Source organism: Belonocnema kinseyi, chromosome 9 (assembly GCF_010883055.1).
Source record: "Belonocnema kinseyi isolate 2016_QV_RU_SX_M_011 chromosome 9, B_treatae_v1, whole genome shotgun sequence".
Classification (NCBI taxonomy): domain Eukaryota; kingdom Metazoa; phylum Arthropoda; class Insecta; order Hymenoptera; family Cynipidae; genus Belonocnema; species Belonocnema kinseyi.
Genome location: NC_046665.1, coordinates 107,478,024 through 107,498,334, shown reverse-complemented (window position 1 = coordinate 107,498,334; position 20,311 = coordinate 107,478,024). Strand labels below are relative to the sequence as shown.

Sequence of the window (20,311 nt, the reverse complement as noted above, 5' to 3'; positions counted from 1 at the left end):
GTCTTTTTGTTTGAGAATTCAACTATTTGGTTAAAAATTTATTTTACTGAAAATTGATATTTTTAACTAAATATTGGAATTTTCACCAAATAATTGAATTTTGAACCAAGAAGATGAATTTTCTACTGAAAAAGACGAATTTTTAACAAAATGGTTAAATTTTGAACCAAAAAGATAAATTTTCAATTAAGAATTTTAGTTTTCTACAAAAAGAGATGGATTTTAAACAAAACACATACATTTTTAACCAAATACTTATATTTTCAACCACGAAGGTCAATTTTCTACTAGAAAAGACGCATTTTTAACAAAGTATATGTATAATTTTTTTAAATGATGACAATATTTTGCTAATATTAAAAAAAAATGAAACTAGAGACACTATTTTCTATTAATTTCTTCACTTACGCCACTATTTCTTTATTTTTATTTTTATTTTCAAAGAATAGTTAATTTTTTAGCCAAAAAGATTAATTTACAGGACGGAATATTAATTAGTTTAAAAAATCTTTTTAACAAAAACGATAAGTTTTCCATACAGAATATTAATTTTCAACCAAGTTTGGGTAATATATTAATCTTTTCAAGTTTAAGAATTGAACTTTCTAATCGAAAATTAATTAAATTTGTTGAAAATTCGTCTTTTTTACTAAAAAATTAATCTTTTTGTTTGAAAAATCAACTATTTGGTTAAAAATGTACCTATTTTGTTTAAAATTAATCTTTTTTATTAGAAAATTAATATTCTGTGTTGAAACTTGATCTTTTTGGTAGAAAATTTAAGAATTTTAAAGAAAATGCAACAATTTAGTACAAAATTAAACTGATTTGAAAATAATCGTATTTTTATTTAAAATTGACTTCCTTAAATGAAAATTCAACTATTTTGTTGAAAATTCGTCTTTTTTTAGTAAATTTTTTTAAAGTTTGGTTTAAAACTCGACTTTTTTGTAGAAAATTCGTTTTTTTTCAAATTCCAAGTTAATTCTCTTAAATAAAAATGCAACTGCTGTCCTTATACGTGAATGTTGAACTGTTTAAGTTTCTAAATTTAATTAGTTGATTTTTTTTTGTTAGAAAATTAATCTTTTTGATTGAAAATTCAACTATTTGATTAAATTTAATTTATTTTACTGAAAATTTAACTATGTGGTTAAAAATTTCATGTAATAAAATAACTAATTTTTCACGAGAAAGTTTAATTTTGTACCAAATGTTTACATTTTCTACCATAAAAGTTGAATTTTCAACTAATTTAATAAAATTTGAACTAAATAGTTAAATTTTTTAATCAAAAGCGACCAATATTTAACTAAGAATTGAGTAGGTAAATTTTCTTTCAAGAGAATTCATTTTCAAATAAATTTATTTTTACTAAATAGTTTAGTTTTCAAAAAAAAAAGATAATTTTCTACTACAAAAGATGAATTTTCAGAAAAATGAATTCAATTTTCGAGATCGAATATTAGTTTTTTAAGAAAATAATGAATTCTTGACAAAATAGATACATTTTTAAACAAATGGTTCAATTTTCAGGTAAATAAATGAATTTGCTAACTTAAAAGATAAATATTTAACAAAATACATACATTTCTCACCAAGGATCTGAATGTTTAAAACTATGCCATTTTTGGGTGAATATTGATCTTTTCAAGTTTAAAAATTTAACTACGTAATTGAAAACTGATCAAATTGGTTGAAAACTCGACATTTTTAGTAATAAAACAATTTTTTTATTTGAAAATTCAACTATTTGATTAAAAATGTATCTATTTTTTAAGAATTCATCTTTTTTGTTAAAAAATTGATATTATTTTTCGAAAATTGGTCTTTTTAGTTGAAAATTTAAGAATTTTATAAAAAAATCAACTATTTCGTTCCAAATTTATGTATTTTTAACCATATATTTAAATTTTCAAACGCATTTCAAACAAGTATATTAAACTTTCAACTAAATAGAGCAATTTTGAATCTTAAAAAGCATTCCCCAAAAAATGGAGGAGTTAAATTTTCATTCAAGAGAATTAACTTTCAATTAAAGTAAAAAAAAATTGTACAAAACAGTTGAATTTTCTACCAAATATTTAAATTTTCTACAAAAAAAAATTTCAACTAATTTAATAATTTTTTAACTAAATAGTTAAATTTTTAAACTAAAAAGGATCAATATTTAACCAACAATGGAGTAGTTAAATTTTCATTAAAGAGAATTAATGTTCAATTTAAAAAAATGTCTTTTACAAATCAGTTTAATTTTGTCCAAATAGTGGAACTTTTAACCAAAAATAATAATTTTCTAAAAGAAAAGATTAATTTTCAAAAAAATACGTACAATTTTAATGAAATAGTTAAATTTTCAACCAAAAGGATTAATTTTCTTTCATGAAAGATGAGTATTTGGCCAAATCTTAATTTCCAATAAAATACATAAATTTGTAAAGGAATAGTTGAATTTTCAACCAAAAACGATTAAATTTGTACCAAAAAGACAAATTTTGAACTACATAGTTGAATTTTTTAATTTAAAAAGATCAGTTTTTGACCAAAAATGTTCAGGATTCATCATACTGGTAACGCTATTTGATACTTTTTTTTGAAAAATGACAATATTTTGCTACTAATTCGATAAAAATGGAACTAGAGACACTATTTTCTATCAATTTTTTTACTTATGCCTCTATTTCTTTATTTTAATTTTTTTATTTTCAAAGTGTATTAAATTTTTAGCAAAAAAAAAATTAATTTTTGAAACGGAATATTATTTTTTTAAAGAAAAGAGTGAATTCCTAACAAAATTTTTTAAAAATTCAACTATGTAACTAAAAATGTATGAAATTCGTTACAAATTGGTATTTTTTTTTAGTAAAAAATTAATGTTCTTGTTGGAAAAGTTAACTGTCTTTTGTGAAAAATTAACCTTTTTCGTTGAAAATTCAATTATTTTCTTAAAAATTGATTTATTTTATTTAAAATTTATCTTTTAGGGTGAAAAATTAATCTTTTTCTTAAAAATTCAACCATTTGATTAACAATGTATCTAAGAGTTTAAAAAATCCGTTTTTTAAAGTGGAAAATTAATTTTTTGTTTACAAAATTCTTTTTGTAAGAAAATTAGAAAATTTGATAGAAAGGTCAACCGTTTGGTACAAAATTAAACTTAATTTAATCTTTTTATTCAAAATTCCACTACATTGGTTTAAAATGTATGTATTTTGTTAAAAATTTATCTTTTATAGTAGAAAATTAACTTTTTGTTTGAAAATTCAACTATTTTGTTGAAAATGTATGTGTTTTGTTAAGGATTCGCCTTTTTTTAAGCAAATGATTATTATTCTGTGTTAAAATTTTAAGAATTTGATTGCAAATTCAACAATTTGGTACAAAACTAAACTGATTTGTAAAAAAAACGATGTCTAGAAAATTAATTTTTTAAACAAGTTGAATTTATTGAAAATTCGTATTTTGGTAGAAAATTCAACTATTTAGTTTAAAATTTATTTTACTGAAAATTGATCTTTTGTGGTAAAAAATTAATATTTTAATAAATTTTTAAAGAAATAGTTAAATTTGTTAACAAACTGTTAATTTTCTACTATAAAATACGGATTTTTAACAAATTTCATAAATTTTCGACTGCATATTTAAATTTTTATACCTAAAAACAATTACAAAATTATAAAAATAATGTCTTTATAAGTTTAAAATTTTAATTATGTAGTTACATTTTTTTGGGTGAAAATTAGTTTTTTTTGCAAAATTAACCTTTTTGGTTGAAAATTCAATTATTTTAAAAAAAATTGATTTATTTTAGTTCAGATTTATTTTTTAAGGTAGAAAATTAATCTTTCTCTTAAAAATTCAACCATTTGATTAACAATGTATCTAGTTTGTTAAAAATCCGTTTTTTTTTAAAAGGAAAATTAATTTTTTGTTAAAAAAATTCTTTTTGTAAGAAAGTTAAAAAATTGATAGAAAAGTCAACCATTTGGTACAAAGTTAAACTTAATTTGTTGTCCAAAATTAATATTTTTAAATTAAAAAAATAAACTATATAGTTTAAAATTTAAGAAATTTGTTGAAAATTCGTCTTTTTGTAGATAATTCAACTATGACGTTAAAAATGCGTATTTTATACCAAAAAATTAACTTTGTGTTTAAAAATTCAACTAATTCGTTACAAATGTATGTATTTCATTGAAAATGAATCTACTTTTGTAGAATATTTTTTTGTATCCAAGAAAAAAATATCTAAAAATTTGGAATGCTTTCTGATTCTGAACAGAGAGTTGTAGGAAAGAATTATAAATACGATTTGGAAACGAGAATTTTGAAAATTTTTCTCAAATTTGGAAGAGGAAAATTTTAAATTGTATAAAATTGCATTTGAATAAAAAAGAAATATATTTCTCAAGACGGAATTTACAAAAACATTTCCAATTTCATGTGAAAATTCTTCAGATTTGGAAAATTCCTTGTTCCAAATCAGAAATTTTGATTAATTAACATTTTTTTTTATTCAAATATTTTTTTCTTGGATAAAAAAATTTTAATTTGAATTTACAAAATTTGAATAGAAAATTTTGATAAAATTTGGAAACTTTCCTCTTCCAAATTTAAGGAAAATTTCCAAAATTCTCAGTTGGAAATCGTATTTAGAATTCTTTTCCACAAATTTCTGTTCCGAATCAGAAATCTTTCGAAATGTTAAAATATTTTTTTCTTGGATAAAAAAATTTCAATTTTAATAGAGAATTTTGAAAATATTTGGAAACTTTTCTCTTCCAAATTTCAGGAAAATTTTCCAAAATTCTCTATTCCAAATAGTATTTATAATTTTTTCCCAAAATTTTCTGTTCTGAACCAAAAATCTTTCAAAATGTTTAGATATTTTTTTCTTGGATAAAAAAATTGTAATTTGAATTTTAAAAATAAATTCAATTGACAATTTTGATAAAATTTGGAAACTTTTCTCTTCCAAATTTGAGGAAAATTTCCAAAATTCTCAATTGGAAATCGTATTTATAATTCTTTTCCGCAAATTTCTGTTCCGAATCAGAAATCTTTCAAAATGTTAAAATATTTTTTTCTTGGATAAAAAAATTTCAATTTGAATAGAGAATTTTGAAAAAATTTGGAAACTTTTCTCTTCCAAATTTGAGAAAAATTTTCCAAAATTCTCTATTCCAAATAGTATTTATAATTTTTTCCCACAATTTTCTGTTCTGAATCAGAAATCTTTCAAAATGTTTAGATATTTTTATCTTGGATAAAAAAATTGTAATTTGAATTTTAAAAATAAATTCATTTGAGAATTTTGATAAAATTTGGAAACTTTTCTCTTACAAATTTGAAGAAAATTTCCAAAATTCTCAATTGGAAATCGTATTTATAATTCTTATCCATATCATAATCTTACAAAATGTTTAGACATTATTTTTCTTAGATGAATAATTTAAAATATAAATTTATGATAGAATTCGATATTGTTAGGTTCGATGGAAATCAGTTCAGTGGCATCCGGATGTCGCGACACAACTCTGTCTCGCTTCCGAAGATGACCAGGCCCCGGTAATTGAATTATGGGACTTGAGGTTCGCCACCTCGCCTTTAAAATCACTTCAGAGTCATCAGCGAGGAGTTCTTTCAATCGCCTGGAATACCCAAGATCCCGACCTTCTGCTCAGTTGCGCAAAAGATAACAGAATACTCTGTTGGAATCCAAACTCTGACGCTCCTGTAAGTTTTAACCATATTAAATTATTCTCAAATCTTTAATTGTTGCTTGAAAATTCCTATTTTAAGCGGAATTATAATTGTTTTTAATGCAAATTTTAATGTTTCAGTTGCAAATGGATTTAAAAATAATAAAAATTCATTTAAGTGGGACGAAGTTGGACTTTTTTAAAATTTTGTTTGTTCAAGTTTCATCTGTTTGATTGAGGAAATTATTTTTTTTTTTAATTTAATCTTTTTCAGTTTCAAATTTAATTATTTTTTGCATACTCTTTGAAATTCGTTTTTTTTAATTAATTTTTTTGTGTAATTAAATCTTTTTTAGTGAAAAATTTAATTATTTGTTTGCAAATTTATGTATTTTATTGAAGTTTTGTCTTTTTTTTTTAAAGTTTGGCTTTTTGGTTTTCATGTTCATCATACATTATTCGTTGAAAATTCATCTCTTTTATTTAAAATTTCACTATTTTGTTATTAATTTTGTTGTTGTTTTTTTCTAACATTTCTTTTTTTTTTGGTAAACGTAAATGTAATTTCTCCATCTTTGGTTGAAAATTAATTCTTTCAAGTCGAAAATTCCCTTTTTGGCATGAAAGTTCAGCAATTTGAATGAATTATTTTCTTTCTTGGTTGCAAATTTTTTACTCTTGTTAAAAATTCGTATCTTTGATTAAAAAATTAAGTTTTCTATATTAATAATTAATATTTTTGACGTAAATTTTAAATATTTCAGTTAAAGATTCATTATTTTAATTGAAAATTCATCTTTTCAGTTGAAAGTTGAACTATTTTGTTAAAATGAAATTAAAAATAATAAAAATTCAATTAATTGGGTCAAAGTTTAACTACTTTGTTAAATTTTTTTAGTTTAGGTTTCATCTGTTTGATTAAACAAATAACTATTTGGTTAAAAAATTTGTTTTTGGACTTTAAATTATTTCTTTTTTAAATTTAATATTTTTGACTTACAAAGTTTATTATTTGTTTATTTTAAAAAATTATTTTTATTAGGTTGATAATTAATATTTTTGACCTAAAATTTAAGTATTCCAGTTGAAGATGAGAGTTGAATAATTTTTTTTTGTAAATGGATTTAAAAACAAATAGTCTCTTTTTCATTGAAAAAGTAACTAGTTTTTTTAATTCGTTTTCTTGGGGTTTAAAATTAATTTTGTTTTGGTATTAAAACTTTTTTAGTTACAAATTTAATTATTTGTTTGCAAATTCATGTATTTTATTGAAATTTCGTCTTTTTATAAAAAAAAAACTTTGACTTTTTGGTTTTCATGTTCACCATACATTATTCTTTGAAAATTAAAAAATTTTTTTTAGATTGATAAGTTTTTTTTTTTACTTAAAATTCTACTATTCCGGCTCAAGGCTAATAATTTTGGTTGAATATTCATCTCTTTCAATTAAAATTTCACTATTTTGTTATTCGTGTTTTTGTTGTTTTTTTTTAACATTTTTTTTTTTTTTGGTAACCGAAAATGTAACTTTATTCGAAAATTTATATTTTAAAATAGAAAATTCAACTTTTCTATAGAAAATCCCCGTTTTGGCATGATAGTTCAACAATTTTGATAAATTATTTTCTTTCTTGGTTGAAGAATCTTTACTCTTGTTAAAAGTACGTTTTTCTTCTTGAAAAATTTATCTTTTTAGTTAAAAATTCATCTATCTGATTGAGTAAATAATTATTTGGTTAAAAATTTGTTCTTTCGGGGCTTTAAATAATTTATTTTTTAAATTTAATCTTTTTTAGTTAAAAATGTTATCATTTGTTTATTAAGAGTTTGCATCAATTCCTTTTTTGGACGTTTAATAGGATTTTTAATTTGGATTTTAATATAATTTAAATTTCTTAAATTTTTTTTAAAATGGATTCAAAATAATAAAAATTCAATTAATTGGGTCAAAGTTGGACTATTTTGTTAGAAATACGTGTTCTTTGGGTTTAAAATTAATTTGTATTTATTTAAATCTTTTTTAGTTAAAAATGTAATTATTTATTTGCAAACTCATGTATTTTATTAAAATTTAGTATTTTTCTAAAAAAATGTGGCTTTTTTGGTTTTCATGTTCATCTTTTTTGATAAAATTTTCATCGTTCATAACTGCAATATCTACTAGTAAATTATTCGTTGAAAATTCAAATATTTGATTAACAAAATTTTTAATTACGTTTTTAGGTTGATATTTAATATTTTTGACGTAAAATTTAAATATTTCAGTTGAAGATTCATGTTTTTATTTGAAAATTCATCTCTTTGATTGAGAAAATAAATATTTAGTTAAAAATTCGACTTTTACAATTAAAGACTTCTAATTTTATTTTAAACTTTGTCTGTTTTGTTGAAAATTTAACTATTTTGTTGAAAATTCGTTTTTCTTTTGATTAGAAGTTAAATTTTTAAGTGAAAATGTAATTTTTCCATTTTTGATTGAAAATAATTCTTTTTGAATTGAAAGTTTATATTTTCGGACAGAAAATTCAACTTTTCTATAGAAAATTCGTCTTGTGGCATAAAAGTTCAAAAATTTGGACGAAATATTTTCTTTCTTGCTTGAAAAATCTTTACTGGTTAGAAATTCGTCTTTTTGGTTAGAAAAATTCATCAAGTTCATATCTTTGATTAAAAAATGCGTTTTTTTAGGCTGATAATTAATTGTTTTGGCTGAAAACTCAACTTTTCCAGCTAAACATTCAATTTTATTTTTAAAAATTCATCTATTTTATTACAAATTTAACTATTTTGTAGAAATTTTGTTTTTCCTTTGATTAGAAATTAATTTTTTGAACTTTGTTAAAAAATTCATGTATTTTGTTGAAAATTAATATTTTCTGATAAAAATTCAACTGTTTTACAGAAAGTTCGTCTTTTGTTGAAAATTTGTCTTTTCGTTTTTAAATTCATCTCTTTTGATAGAAATATTATTTTCGGTTAAAATATCGACTATTTCATTTTTTGTTGAATTTTCAAAATAGAAAGATTTTTCAATTAAGAGAAAAAAAATTCAACCTAGGTGTTGAATTTTCAAGTCAAAAAGACGAATTTCGTGCAAAACTGTTGAAGTTTTAACCCGAAAATTCGAGTTTCCAATATAAAAAAACGTAATAGTTGATATTTCAACCAAAAAAAAACATAAAATTTCCACAAAGAGATTAATTTTGTACAGAAGAACGTGAATTTCCAATAAAACACATGAATGTGCAAGTAAATGATTAAATTTTTAACTAAAAAAGATTAGTTTCCATCCAAAAATGTAAAAATTAATTTTTCGAAAAAAAAAATAATTTTGAACAAAAAAGAAACAAAGAATTTAAAAAAAACTGTTGAATTTTCAACGAATTTATTTTGTTAAAAATTAATTTTTTTTCAATTCATTTTTTTTAACTGAAAATTCAATTATTCCATTTTTTATTACAAAATTTTTTTTTCGGTGGTAGCTTCAACTATTTGATTCGTCTTTTTTGGTAGAAAATTATTCTCCGATAAAAATTCAAATTTTTTGTGGAAGTCATCTTTATTTGCTAAAATTGATCTTTTCGGAATTAAAAGTTACATTATTTTTTTTATACTTAACTTTTTATCGTAAAAAGTCAACTCTATTCATCAGAATGTATCTCGTTTAGATGAATTTTTTTTTTTTTTTGCTTGAAGATTTAACTCTTGAGTTGAAAATTTATCTTTCTTGGTCGAAAATTATCGTTTGGTACTACTGGTTTGAAAATTCAGTCATCTTGGTTGAAAATTCTTTTTTTTTTTTTTTGCTGAAAATTTATCTTTTTTGGATTAAAAGTAAAAACTTTTCGAAATATTTTACTTTTTTATAGTTCAAAAACTCAAATTTTCGAAGAAAATGGAGTTCTTTTGGTAGAAAATTAATCTTTGTTGATTGAGAATTCAACTCTTGAGCTGAAAATTGATTTTTCTTGGTCGAAAATGAAATTTTTTGTTGAAAATTTCTCTTTTCTCGTGTAGAAATGTCATTTTTTGGATAAAAATGCAGCTGTTTGGTTGTCAATTAATAATATGCTTTGGTTGAGAATTTTTATATTTCATTAAAAATGCACTTTTTAAAAAAATCATTTTTTAAAGTGAAAATTCAACTATTTCATTTTTTATTTAAAAATTTTGTCTTTCGGTGGAAACTTCCATCATTTGGATGAAAATTTAGCAATTTGGTCGCTAATTTAACATTCTTGGTTGAAAATTGACTTTTTTGTTGAAAATTTATCTTTTCGAATTTGAAAGTCAAATTAATTTAAGAATATTGAACTTTTTAATTTGAAAACTCAACTTTTTTTGTTAAAAATTCATCTTTTGGTTGAAAATTTAACTTCTTACTTAAAATTTTACCTTTCATGGTCGAAAATGATATTTTTTATTGAAAATTCTTCCTTTTTAGTACAACATTTTTTTTCTCGATTAAAAATGGATAGTTTTGGTTTAAAAAAAAAAACTATTTCGTTTGAAATGAATGTGTTTTGTTAAAAATTCTTCATTTTTATAGAGAATTGATCTTCTTGGTTGCAAATCAATGTTTTTGGTTTATTAATTAATTTTTTTTGGTTGAAAATATCGTTAGGAATTTAAAAGTCAAATTTATTTTAAAATATTGAACTATTTAGTTTGTGAACTCAACTTTTTTTGTTAAAAATTCATCTTTTTGATAGGGAATTCAACTATTTGGTGGAAAATTCAGCTGTCTAGGTTGAAAATGAACTTTTTTGTTGAAAATTCGTCTTTTAGGGATTAAAGTTAAATATTTAGCTTAAAAACCCAACTATTTTGATGAAAATGTACCTCTTTTGGTAGAAAATTGAGCTATTTTGGTTGAAAATTACTTTCTTTCTTGAAAATTCAACTGATTTTGTTTCCAGGTTAATATTTTTTGTTGAATTTTCTATCCGAAAACATAAATTTTAAACTCAAGAAAATTAATTTGTAACCAAAAATGGAAAATTTAGATTTTCGGTTAACAAAAAAAATGTTTAAACAAAATAAAAAATGAATCTTTAACAAAATAGTGACATTTTAAATAAAAGAGATGCATTTTCAACTAAAATAATGAGTCTTCAACTGGATTAGTCGAACTTTAAGTAAAAAAAAAATTAATTATGAACCCAAAAAAAAAAAATTTGTTAATCAAAGATTTGAATTTTCAACGAATAATTCACTAATAGATATTTTAGTCTCAACAGATGAAAATTTTCCCAAACAAGATGAACATGAAAACCAAAAAGCCACATTCTTTTAGAAAAAGACGAAATTTCAATAAAATACATGAATTTGTAAACAAATAATTAAATTTTTAACTAAAAAAGATTAAATTTTAAAAAACAAATAATTTAAAGCCCCCAAAAAACAAATTTTTAACCAAATAGTTATTTTGTTCATCAAACAGATGAAATTAAAAAAAAAAACAAAAATTTTTTTTACCAAAATACGTAGTTAAACTTTGACCCAATTAATTTAATTTTTATTATTTTTTAATTTTTTAATAAATAAATTAATTTTTCAATCAAAGTAGTAAAATAATGTGTTTTGTTGGAATTTTTTTTTTTATAGAGAATTGATCTTCTTGGTTGAAAATTAATGTTTTTGGTTAAAAATTAATTTTTTTCCTTGAAAATTTATCGTTTCGAATTTAAAAGTCAAATTTGTTTTAAATTATTGAACTTTTCAGTTTGAAAACTGAAGTTTTTTTGTTTAAACGTCATCTTTTCGGAATTAAAAGTCAAATATTTTACTTTTTATCTTAAGAACTCAAATCTTTTGATGAAAATGTATATCTTTTGATAGAAAATTAAGAAAATTAAGTTTCCAGGTTAATATTTCTTTTCGAAATTTCGAACTTTTGGTTGAAAATTAAACTTTTTTGTTAAAATTTTACCTTTCCTGGTCGAAAATTAACTTTTTTGTTTAAAATTCTTCTTTTTGAGCAGAAATTATATTTTTTCTCGATTAAAAATTTATAGTTTTGGTTGAAAATAAAAATTTTAAAGAGAATGGATCTTTTTGGTTGAAAATTAATGTTTTTGGTTAAAAACTAATTTTTTTCTAGAAAATTTATCGACTCGAATTTAAAAATTAAATTTTTTTTAAATTATTGAACTTTTTAGTTTGAAAACCCAACTTTTTTTTGTTAAAACGTCATCTTTTCGGAATTAAAAGTCAAATGTTTTCAAATATTTCACTTTTTAGCTTAAAAACTCAAATCTTTTGATGAAAATGTATCTCTTTTGATAGAAAATTTAGCCGTTTTGTTTAAAAATTACGTTTTTTCTTGAAATTTCAACTGTTTTTGTTTCCAGGTTAATATTTTTTGTTCGAAATTTCGATCTTATGTTTGAAAATTAAACTTTTCAGTTAAAATTTTACGTTTCTTGGTCGAAAATCATATTTTTTGTTGAAAGTTCTTCTTTTTTGGTAGAAATTTTTTTTTCTCGGGTAAAACTTAATAGTTTTGGTTGAAAGTAAAAATAATTTGGTGAAATGAATGTTTTTGGTTGAAAAATCGTCTTTTTTTTATAGAGAATTGATCTTCTTGGTTGAAAGTTAATAATTTTGGTGAAAATATCATTTAGAATTTAAAAGTGAAATTAATTTTAAAATACTAAGTTTTCTAGTTTGAATACTTAACTTTTTTTGGTTAAAAATTCATATTTTTAGTAGGGAATTCAACTTTTTTGGTAGATATTGCAACTAACTATTTGGACGAAAATTCATCCGCCTGGGTTGAAAATTAAGTTTTTTGTTAAAAATTCATCTTTTCGGGTTTCAAAGTCAAAGGTTTTCAAAATATGTTTTATTTTTTAGCTTAAAAATTTAACTCTTTTGATAAAAATATATCTCTTTTCTTAGAAAATTAATTTTTCGTATAAAATTTAACCGTTTTGTTTGAAAATTACGTTTTTTCTTGAAATTTCAACTGTTTTTGTTTCCAGGTTAATATTTCTTTTCGAAATTTTGATCTTTTGGTTGGAAATCAAACTTTCTAATTAAAATTTTACCTTTCTTGGTCGAAAATAATATTTTTTATTGAAAATTCTTCTTTTTCAGCAGAAATTATATTTTTTCTCGGTTAAAAATTGATAGTTTTGGTTTGAAAACTCAACTTTTTTTTGTTTAATCGTCATCTTTTTCGAATTAAAATTTAAATGTTTTGAAATATTTTACCTTTTAGCTTAAAAACTCAAATCTTTTCATGAAAATGTATATCTTTTGATAGAAAATTAATTTTTCTTAGAAAATTTAACCGTTTTGTTTGAACATTACGTTTTTTCTTGAAATTCCAACTGTTTTTGTTTCCAGGCTTTATATTTCTGTTTGAAATTTTGATCTTTCGGTTGAAAATTGAACTTTTTAGTTAAAATTTTACCTTTTTTGGTCGAAAATCATATTTTTTCTTGAAAATTCTTCTTTTTCGGTAGAAATTATTTTTTTTTCTCGGTTAAAAATTGATAGTTTTGTTGGAAAATAAAACTATTTTGGTTTAAATTAATGTTTTTTGTGGAAAAATCGTCTTTTTTATAGAGAATTGATCTTCTTGGTTGAAATTTAATATTTTTGGTTAAAAATGAACTATTTTGTTGAAAATATCGTGTAAAACTTAAAAGTCAAATTAATTTAAAAATATTAAATTTTCCAGTTTGAAGACTTAACTTTTTTTGTTAAAATTTCATCTTTTCTGGATTAAGAGTCAAAATTTTTTCCAAATATTTTACATTTTAGCTTAAAAAATCAATTCTTTTGATGAAAATGTATATCTTTTGGTAGAAAATTACGTTTTTTCTTAAAAGTTCAACTGTTTTTGTTTCCAGGTTAATAGTTTTTGTTCGAAATTTCGATGTTTTGGTTGAAAATTAAACTTTTTAGTTAAAATTTTACTTTTCTTGGTCGAAAATTATATTTTTTGTTAAAAATTCTTCTCTTACGTTGGAAATTGTTTAATTCTCGGTTAAAAATTGGTAGTTTTGTGCTTTATGGTATATAATGTGCTTTGTTGGAAATTCGTCTTTTTTATAGAGAATTGATCTGCTTGTTTAAAAGTAAATAATTTTGGTTGACAATATCGTTTAGAATTTAAAAGTGAAATTAATTTTTTCAAAATATTTTACTTTTTAGCTTTAAAACTCAATTCTTTTGATGAAAATGTATATCTTTTGTTAGAAAATTAATTTTTGGTAGGAAATTTAGCCGTTTTGTTTGAAAATTACGTTTTTTTCTTGAAAATTCAACTATTTTTGTTTCCAGGTTAATATTTTTCATTCGAAATTTCAATATTTTGATTGAAAATTTTACTTTTCTTTCTCGAAAATGATCTTTTTTTTTAATTCGTTTTTTTTTTTAGATAATGGATCTCCCCTGTTGCAAATTAATGTTTTTGAATAAAAATACGTCTATTTGATCAAAAATTGATCTCTTTTTAGTATAAATTTATGATTTTTTGCGTAAAAGTGTTGAAAGGGAAAATTTAATACTCTCTTTCGGTTGTAGATTAAACTAGTTTCTTTCATTTTCCTCTTTTTGGATAAAAATATTACAATTTTCGCCAAGAATTACTCTTTTTTTCACCGAAAATTTAACTACTTCCTTGAAATTTGAACAGCTTTGTTAAAAACTATTTTTTTTAAAAAAAGATTCCCAATTTTAGTTGAGAATTCATCTCTCTGCCACTTTTTCACATTTACACGAATCAGAAAATCTTTCTGAATTAATAAAAATCCGGATGAAAAAAAAAAAAATTCGAGTTTGGGAAATAGTGAAGTTGAGAGGAAAAAAATTTGTTTTCAGAATGGAGAAGTCATTTGCGAACTCGCGCAGACTAATCAGTGGAACTTTGACGTTTCCTGGTGTCCTAGACATCCGGGTTTAATCGTCGGAACCAGTTTCGACGGCCACGCTGTTGTTTATTCCCTTCTCGGTGGCCGCAACCAAGAATCGAACGAAACTTCGAACAAAATTGTTGATTCTTTCCCAGGAATGGATCCTTTCACTCAAGCGCCACCTGCCGCTGAAATGGAAGCAGCCGCTATTTTGAAAAAGGCTCCAAAGTGGTTGAAACGACCATTCGGCGCATCCTTCGGGGTAAGTTTATGTTTGTCGATAATTCTATTTATAATTAATTTATACACTTCTCTATTCATTTTTATATCAAAATAACTCCTCTAAAATATTTTTTCAAACATTTTTTTTTGTTTTCTTTTTGAAGTTATCAACAATCAAAGTTCTTGATCATTTTTTTTTTTCAAAAATGGATTACTCGCGAACGGGTCATTGAAATTCAATAATTAAGTTATGAAAATTTTGGTTATGAAGGACACTTTACGCTAAAAAATTAATCGGTAGTAAAAAATATTTTGGCATTGTTTAAATAATCGTTTTATTTTAAACAATTGAAAGTTAATTAAACTTCTCCGCCTGTGAAAGAATTCTTCCACGTGCTTACAGATTTTGCAATCTCTTCCGAAAATTTTGGGGGAAAAAAAAGTTTGTATTTTGCAATAGTTCAAATGTTATTGAAATTTTTTTCATTCAAAAGTATAGTGAAATTTTCGACCAAGAAGATTAATTTTTTACAAAAAAATATGAATTTTCAATTTAAAAAATTAGTATTTGGTATTTAAATTAAAAATCTTCATTATTTTATATGCCAACTACTCAATTTTTTAATTGAAAATTCATCTTTTTTGGTTAAAGATTCAACTGCTAGGTTTAATGTTTGTACTGATTTGTTTAAAAAATACTTTTTTGGTAGAAAATTAATCTTCTTGGTTGAAAATTTCACTGTAATTTATTGAAAATTAAACTATTTTATTAAAAATTGAGTTTTTGTGCTGAAGCTTCATTAGTTTAGTTGAATATATGTTTTTTTCTTAAAAATTCAACTATTTTTGTTTCCAGGTTAATATTTTTTTATCGAAATTTCGATCTTTTGGTTGAAAATTAAATTTTTTAGTTAAAATTTTACTTTTCTTGGTCGAAAATGATATTTTTTGTTGAAAATTCTTCTTTTTCGGTGGAAATTATTTAATTCTCGGTTAAAAATTGGTAGTTTTGGTTGAAAATAAAACTATTTTGGAGGAATATAATGTGTTTTGTTGGAAATTTGTATTTTTTTTTATAAAGAATTTATCTCCCCTATTAAATATTAATGTTTTTGGTTAAAAATTTTTGGCTTAAAAACTCAACTCTTTTGATGAAAATAGTATCTCTTTTTGTAGAAAATTTAGCCTTTTTGGTTGAAAATTACGTTTTTTCTTAAAAATTCAACTGTTTTTGTTTCCAGGTTAATATTTTTTATTCGAAATTTCGATCTTTTGGTTGAAAATTAAATTTTTTAGTTAAAATTTTACTTTTCTTGGTCGAAAATTACATTTTTTGTTAAAAATTTTACTTTTTCTGTGGAAATGATTTAATTCTCGGTTAAAAATTGGTAGTTTTGGTTGAAAATAAAACTATTTTGGAGGAATATAATGTGTTTTGTTGGAAATTTGTTTTTTTTTTGGGGGGAATATATCTCCCCTATTAAATATTAATATTTTTGGTTAAAAATTGATTTTTTTTGTTCTTAAAAATTGATCGTTTCGAATTTAAAACTGAAATTTTTAAAAAATTTTGAACTCTTTAGTTTGAAAATTCAACTTTTTTTTTTAGAAATTTATCTTTTTGGTAGGAAATTCATGTTTTGGTCAATATTTCAACTATTTGGTCGAAAATTCATATTTTCGGGATCAAAAGTCCAATGTTTTTCAAATCTTTTACTTTTTAGCTTAAAAACTCAACTCTTTTGATGAAAATGTACCTCTTTTGGTAGAAAATTGAGCTATTTTGGTTGAAAATTACAGGTTAATATTTTGTGTTCGAAATTTCAATCTTTTGTTTGAAAATTACACCTTTTAGTTAAAACTTTACTTTTCTTGGTCGAAAATTATATTTTTTGTTGAAAATTCTTCTTTTTCGGTGGAAATTATTTTTTTCTCGGTTAAAAATTGATAGTTTTGATTGAAAATAAAAGTATCTTGCTTGAAATTAATGTGTTTTGTTCAAAATACGTATTTTTATAGAGAATTGATCTTCTTGGTTGAAAATTCATGTTTTTTTTTTAAATTATTTTTTTTTCTTGAAAATGTATCGTTTCGAATTGAAAAGTCGAATTTTTTTTTTAATTATTGAACTTTTTAGTTTGAAAAATCAACTTTTTTGTTTAAAATTTTTCTTTTTGGTAGGAAATTCATCTTTTTTGGTCGATATTTCAACTATTTGGTCAAAAATTCAGCCGTCTTGGTTGAAAATTAACTTTATTGATGAAAATTCGTCATTTCGGGATCAAAAGTCCAATGTTTTCTAAATATATTTTATTTTTAGTTTAAAAACTCAACTCTTTTGGTTAAAATGTATCTCTTTTGGTCGAAAATTTAGCCTTTTTCGTCGAAAATTAGATTTTTTCTTAACATTTCAATTGTTTTTGTTTCCAGGTTAATATTTTTTATTAGAAATTTCGATTATTTGGTTGAAAATTAAACTTTTTAGTCAAAATTTTACCTTTCTTGGTCGAAAATTATATTTTTTGTTGAAAATTCTTCTTTTTCGGTGGAATTTTTTTTTTTAGTTAAACATTGACATTTTTGGTTGCAAATAAAACTATTTTGGAAGAATATAATGTGTTTTGTTGGAAATTCGTATTTTAAAATAGAGAATTGATCTCAATTGTTAAATATTAATGTTTTTGATTAAAAGCTGATTTTTCTTCTTCAAAATTTATCCTTTCGAATTCAAAAGTCCATTTTTTTTTAATTTATTGAACTTTTAGTTTGAAAACTCAACTTTTTTTGTTAAAAATGTATCTTTTTGGTAGGAAATTTATCTTTTTTGGTAAATATTTCAACTATTTGGTCGAAAATTCAGCCAAAAATACAATAATAGACTTTTCAAATAAAAAGAATTAATTTTCAATCAAAAAAGATGAATTTTTAGCCAAAAAATATGAATTTTCAATAATAAAAATGAATTTTCTGCCAAACAACATAATTTTTTGTCCAAAAACTATTACATTTAACAAAAGAATTTAATTTTCAATAAAATAGTTCAATCTTTAACTAAATAATAGAATTTTGAACCAAAAAAATTATTTATTCAAAATTCCACTCCTTGGTTGAAAGTTGAACGAATTTTTTTTAATTTCATTTTTTTTCGTCGAAAATTCATAATTTTAGTTGAAAGTTCGTTTTTTTGGTTAAAAAATTAAATTAAAAATTCGTTTTGTTGTAAACAAGTTTTTTTAAACTAAAAATTCAAATATATTTTTTTTAAACTCAACTGATTTATTTTAAATTAACTTTTTTGTTGTTATTTTATGTTCTTGTTTTAAAAATTAAGTTTTTTGGTAGAGAATTAGGCTTTTTGGCTTGAAAATTCAACAAATTGGTATAAAATTAAAATGCTTTGTAGGAAACTCGTTTTGTATATCTCTTTTTGGTTAAAAATGCAACTTCTTAGTTGAACATTGATCTATTTTGGTTGAGGATTAAACTATTTTCTTGAAAATTAAAAAATTTGGTATAAAATTCATTTTTTTTGTAGAAAATTCGTTTTTATCGTTGTTGTTTTAATTGAAAATTTATTTTTCTCAGTAGAAATTCATCCGCTTAATTTTTTGGTTAAAAATTGAACATTTAAAAACATTCAAAAATTGAACTTGTTTGTCTTATTTAACATTTGTTTATCACCTATTTGTCACCTATTCACCTTTATTGACGACAATTGGTACTGTGATGACTGCGATTTGTTAAAAAAAAATACTGTTTTAGTAAAAAATTAATCTTCTTGGTTGAAAATTTCATTATACTTTATTGAAAATTAAAACTATTTTATTAAAAATTCAGTTTTTGTATTGAAGGTTCATTAGTTTAGTTAAAAATTCATCTTTTTGGTTGGACAACCTAATTTTTTGGTTGAAAATGATTTTTTTCTGTTATAAACTAATCTTTCCAATTATATTTTGACGATTCAATTAAACTAATTTATTGAATACATAACCACTCTTTTAAAAAACCATATTTTTGGTTGAAGATTCATTTCTTTGGTTAAAAATTTATCTATGCTTAATTGAAAATTAAAGCACCTTATTCGTTTTTAGTAGAAAATTAATCTTTCATCTTTTTTTCTTGACCGGAAATTTTACAAATTTTTTAAAATAATTAATTATTTTTAAATAATTAGTTGAATTGGTATATTTTTCAATTATATCATTCCGTTTGGAAATTTTTTACCTGAAACCGTCTCTATTTGCAGTTTTGAAGACTCGAACAAGTAAAAATTTAAAACGTTTGAAGCTGCAAATTTTTGATAAAATGCCATTTTATTTTATCAACTGTAAATATAAATAAACAATTTTTAAAATGGATCTGTACATTAAATATTAAAACTGAACAATAATCGATTTGATAAAACGATTCTAAATCCGTTGAAAGTTAAAGAATTTCCAGATTCATTATTAACTCGCAATTAAAGGTTTTTATTAAATTAAAAATATCGTTTCAGTCCAAATTATTCCATTTTCAACCCATTTAATTAAAAAATTTTTTATTGATAAAAAGCACAATACACAATACACAATTTTTGAATCAAAAAACTTTTAAACGTTTGGAATTCAAGAGTTCCACTTTGAATGCTTTAATTGGTCGTTTATTACTTTATATGGAAAAATGTTTAGAATACAATTTGATTTTTTAAATATCATTGGCCTTGAAAAATGTTTGCGAATCGGGAAATGACCGGGAATTTTTTTCTTCGATCAAAATGGCCACCCTGAAATTTGTAGAATTAATTCTTTTTTTTTTGTTGTTGTTCAGTTTGGAGGAAAGCTCACGATATTCGAGAACGAACCAACGGATCCGAATATGCCACCGAATTCAAACAGAAAAGTTTTCGTATCGCAAGTAATTACGAATCCAGAACTGGTAAAACGATCGAATGACTTGGAGGCGGCCCTGAAAACTGGGCAGTATGCCGATTTCTGCAACGGAAAGGCAAACCTGGCAAATGATGAGCATAATAAAAAAATCTGGAATTGCATTGGTGCTTATTTCAGTGGTAATGTGACGAGCGGACTGCTGGATTTATTAGGATATAATCTGGAAGCGATGAGCAATAAATTAAATCAACTCGTTCCTCCGCAAGAAATCGATAATATTACGGATGGTATTGCCAATTTAGATAATGTGAGTTTATTTCATTATCAAATTTACTTGAATTGCGTAACAGCTCTTCTGAAGATAGTCTTCTGAGTTGTACATTTTTATTATTTGGTTGAAAGTTTAAATCTTTTCTTCAACATTCTTTTTAATGGAAATTAACTTTATTTGGTTTTTCGTTGAAGATTCAAGTGCTTTCTTGAAAATTGAATTACTGTCTTAAATATTCTCCTTTTTGTGTGTCAAATTGATATTTTTAATTGAAAATTAACCTTTTTAGTTTAAAATTGATCTATTTTGTTGAAAATTCAATTTTCTGTGTAGACAATTGATATGTTTTCTTAAAAATTCAACTTTTTGTTTAGAAAATTT

At 22.5% G+C, this 20,311-nt stretch overlaps 1 protein-coding gene across 1 annotated transcript in view; it reads left to right on the top strand.

The window, feature by feature from the left end:
• LOC117180117 (protein transport protein Sec31A) overlaps window positions 1-20,311 on the top strand; it is a 79,564-nt gene that overhangs the window by 22,633 nt on the left and 36,620 nt on the right. The window contains exons 4-6 of the mRNA XM_033372456.1: window positions 5,491-5,736; window positions 14,538-14,831; window positions 19,598-19,966. Of these exons, the coding sequence (XP_033228347.1) occupies window positions 5,491-5,736; window positions 14,538-14,831; window positions 19,598-19,966 (909 nt within the window). The remainder of the gene's footprint in view (window positions 1-5,490; window positions 5,737-14,537; window positions 14,832-19,597; window positions 19,967-20,311) is intronic.